At 53.3% G+C, this 3,840-nt stretch overlaps 1 protein-coding gene across 1 annotated transcript; it reads right to left on the bottom strand.

Moving 5' to 3' along the window:
• Positions 1-332: 332 nt before the first annotated feature.
• LOC105311502 (melanoma-associated antigen B1-like) lies at positions 333-1,364 on the bottom strand. Its single transcript, XM_011387491.1, has one exon. The coding sequence runs from the start codon at positions 1,362-1,364 to the stop codon at positions 333-335; it is 1,032 nt and encodes a 343-aa protein (XP_011385793.1).
• Between the last annotated feature and the right edge of the window lie 2,476 nt (positions 1,365-3,840).

Raw genomic sequence — 3,840 nt, 5'->3', positions numbered from 1 at the left:
TCCATGAGTCTCTGTTTGTCCTGTTCATTTGTTGCTTTTAGGTTTAAATCCCACATATAAGTGATAACATGTGATTTTCAACTTTTTCTGTCTGGCTTTCAATGCCTATTTCCAGAAACAAAATCTTACTCCTAATCTTGACACATGGCAATGAATGTGTGATCCCTGCCATTCACACACTTACATACCTAATCTACATGAACTTCCTTTTGAGAGGAACACTGCTTGAAAATGCACAAAAGAGGCAAGACAATGACATACACATTCGTCGATATTAGGAACACAGCTTAACAGGCCTTTGCAACCGGAAAGTGAAGAATCCACCTCAGAGATCACTCGGGGGGAGGGTCGCGGCTGGACGTGGCCCTGGAGCGTGCTCTGGCTTTGTCGGTAGCCCCAGCCATGGTTGCCGCAGTGGCCCGGGCTCTCTCCTGCTCATCTCTCAAAATCTCTTCATAACGGGGTGGGAAGTCAGTGGAGACGGTATCTTTGACCTTGGACAAAAAGTCCAGGACTTTCGCCTTGGTGGTTTCAGCTTGGGCTCTTGGGCCCCACAGGAACTCGAAGCGTGGAGGATCACTGCCGGGCACCTGCCGGTACTCCAAGTAATTTTCCTGCACCAAATCTTGGGTGATAAGCTTCCTGGGCTCCCCGAAGATGAAGTGTGTCTTTCCAGCATAGACTCCAAAAATATTCAGGAGTTCCCAGATCTCCTCCTCAGAGGCGCGGTTGCCATTCAAGAAGATCAACCCCAGCAGAGGCATCAGAATCCCTTTTGTAGGAAATTGCCAGGCAAAGCTCACACTCCCTTCGCTGGTATCATCCAGCTTGCAGACAAGGGAATAGGAGTGACTGTTGGGCTTGACTTCCTTCACTTCCAGGCCAAAGAACAGATCCATGCGCTCAGAGGCTTTCTTGAGGATCTCGGGGAAGTGCTCCCTGTACCTTTTGTGGATGACTTTCAGCATGTCTCCCTTTTTAATGGGCTCATTCATTTTGTACTTGCACAGCAGGTAGTTCGCCAATATACCCGCCTTCCTGGTTAGAAGATCTTGGCCTGAGCTCTCACTGCAATGTGCGGCCTGGGACTTTTTACTCTTCTGAACATGGCTCTTGCCACGTACATCAGATCTTTTGCACGAAACACCTGCAGTGGCACTGGTGGCAGCTGAGACACTTGCGGGTGCCTGGAGACTGCCAGCATCAGAAGAGCTCGAGGCACCATCCCCAGTAACAGGAGGGGAGGAGGCAGTGGCTTCTCCCTCTGCTGTCGCTGCCTGAGCACTCTTAAGACCTTGGGCCTCAGCTCTGTTCTGGCGGCGTTTCTCACGAGCACGGAGCTTACTCTTCTGACCGCGAGGCATGGTGGCTGAGGTCCCGGACAGCAGACAGGACTGTGGCCCAGTGGGCAGGTGAGTTCGCACCTGCTGGATAGAGAATGACCTGAGGTGAGCACCTCCGACAGGTAGGATCGCCCTTGTCTTGACTGAAGGCCTCCTTTACAGGTTACCCCTTTGCAGGTTACCTTGAGGGCACTGCTCTGGGAACCCACAAGCTCCTGTGGGTTCCTGGCCATTCTGTCCCCTGACGGTCCTCTAGAACCATAGCACCCGTCGTGGGAGCCTCACCCTGAATCCCACCCAAGGTGCCTTGGGTTTCCTTAGGTGAAGCGGGCACCGGCAGTGGGGCTCCCTGTGTTCTGGCCTCTGCGTTCCTCTGACTTCATCATCGGTATTATCCTTTATCCTGTCAACTCTGGGCAGAGCCTGGGCACCCTCCCTTCTGCCACTCTGACCTTGACACCTCAAAGATCCAAGGGACCCAGGAATACAAAATGAAAGTGGGAGCCTCAGTCCACCTCCCAATCAGGAGAAACCCAGTCCTGAGGGCTGAGTGGGGTCCTTTCTGCCCTGACTGCATTCAGATCCTAAGTTGTCCGTCAAGCACTTCACCGTGGGTCCTTGAAGGCGTGGCAGCACTCCCCTTTTGCTGACCCACGGGGCCTGCACGTTCAAACTAAGGACCTCACCTCCGTTAGTCCAGAAATTAAAGGTGAGGGCCATGCTCACCCTGACGGCCCTTCCCTGAGATTTCTTGGGCTGACATCAAAGGGCTGGGATACAGGCTTTGATATCCCCTTTATTCAGGGTGCTTGGTAACCTTCATTCCTCACTCAGACTCCTCAACTTGGGTCCCGGTACAGAACTCCTCATAGTAACAGCCACCCACCCTCATTCCCAATAGAATACAGTGAAGGGGACCTAATCTGACCAAACCTGGTCTGCCAAGACTGGGACCTGCTGCAAGCAGGTGGTGGCACTATGGCAGGTGGTCCCACACAGGATCCCAACTCAAGGTCGAAACTGGACTCTGATAGGGTCTAAGATTTCATCCTCTGCTGTCCTGGGGCCACGCCCCTCAGACCAAGACCCTCACTTCCCTGACCCCTGAGTGCGAACCGATGGGCACTTCTGCCTCACATCTACATCCTTGAGGTCAGACAGTGCTGAACATAGGAAAAATTCTCTGTGGCCCCACTGATTAGGTGTAGGTTCTCCCCACAGTCCTCAAGGGTCTCTCCATGAAACGTGGTGGAACAGAAATTTCTCCCTCCTCTGACCTGAGGTTGTCCCTGATGTCCTGGTCACTTGCCTCCATGAGATGCTAGGGGAAGAAGTGAGAGCAGCTCCTCAGGTCAACAGGCCCAGGTCCCCAGGGCTGCAAACACGGCTGGGGCTTTATGTGCTCCTCTACTTTTTGGGAGGATTTCCCCATCCTCGCTCGGCATCACATCCCGGAATCCTGTTACGATCTGGGTCCCGCTTGTCGCACTGGGCTTCCTCCATGGGACCAGGGCCCTTCTCTCTCTTACACCATCTCTACAGACAATGTGTGGATGCCCAGCCGGCCAGCTCTGCCCGGGGCCTCCGTGCTCACTTTGGGGGTTGTCGGGTACAGCCCACACCGCCGTTAGTCGCAGCTAGAGGGTAATTTAGCCGCTTTTTATCTGTTTCCTTTGCCTGGGGCCTCCCGGAGCTCACGTAGGAGCGCTGCTGTGTAGAGAGAGGTCCGCTCACAAGCACTCGGGACCCTCATTTCCCACCCAGTTCGGACGGGGATGTCCTCCATCTGTCCAATCGGGGTACTCTCGTAGAGGAAGCCCTTCTTCCTAACACACTCTAGGCCCAATTCAGGCCCCGTGCTGTCCGACAGAGTCCGCTGGCGTCTCTCAGGGCCGGACCTCATGGGAGGGTTTCGGCTGGGGCACCTGTGCTATGGGGAGTGGTGTTCTTCCATTCCCACATGTGGTCCTCACCTTGCCTGCAGATCAGTTCTGCGAATCTATGCTCAGGTAACAGAGGTGTCGTCTGCGTTCCATTGTAAACGTTCTGTTCTCATAAGCGGAAGTCAGTGTGTCCTATCTGGCCACAGATTTTGGGGTCTCTGTGGGCTGACAGTGAGGTGGGGCTCTGTCGGATCCATTGTGCAGTAATCAATGGTCCTATGTATATACTCAAGGTCCTCACTTTGTATCTATTACAGTCTAGCACTCTTCCCACTAGTGACCAGAGTCTGCCATCCTCCAAATAAAGCCCTAAACTTTTTGACTCCCTGAAGTGCATTCCTGGTTAAGCAATACATGGTTACTCATTCTTGGGCCTCTTAAGCCTGACAAGTGGGAGAGATTCTGTGAGGCTTCTATTTTAGGGAGAGTTCTTTTCAGCACTCAGGGTCCTGTCCTTATCTTAACTTCCATAAAGGCCAAGACTCCTCTTTCTGCACAACTGCTGCTTCTTTTAGACCTAGGGGCTTCCCTCCCTCAGACCACTCAGGTGTGAT

The sequence above is a fragment of the Pteropus vampyrus genome, unplaced genomic scaffold (genome assembly GCF_000151845.1).
Source record: "Pteropus vampyrus isolate Shadow unplaced genomic scaffold, Pvam_2.0 Scaffold1000004454, whole genome shotgun sequence".
NCBI classification, from domain to species: Eukaryota; Metazoa; Chordata; class Mammalia; order Chiroptera; family Pteropodidae; genus Pteropus; species Pteropus vampyrus.
Note: the sequence above shows the minus strand (reverse complement) of the source record. Positions and strands in the feature narration are given on the sequence as shown.

Excerpts from the sequence above, each read along its gene's own strand:
- LOC105311502 (XM_011387491.1), bottom strand. The coding sequence starts at position 1,364 with ATGCCTCGCGGTCAGAAGAGTAAGCTCCGTGCTCGTGAGAAACGCCGC.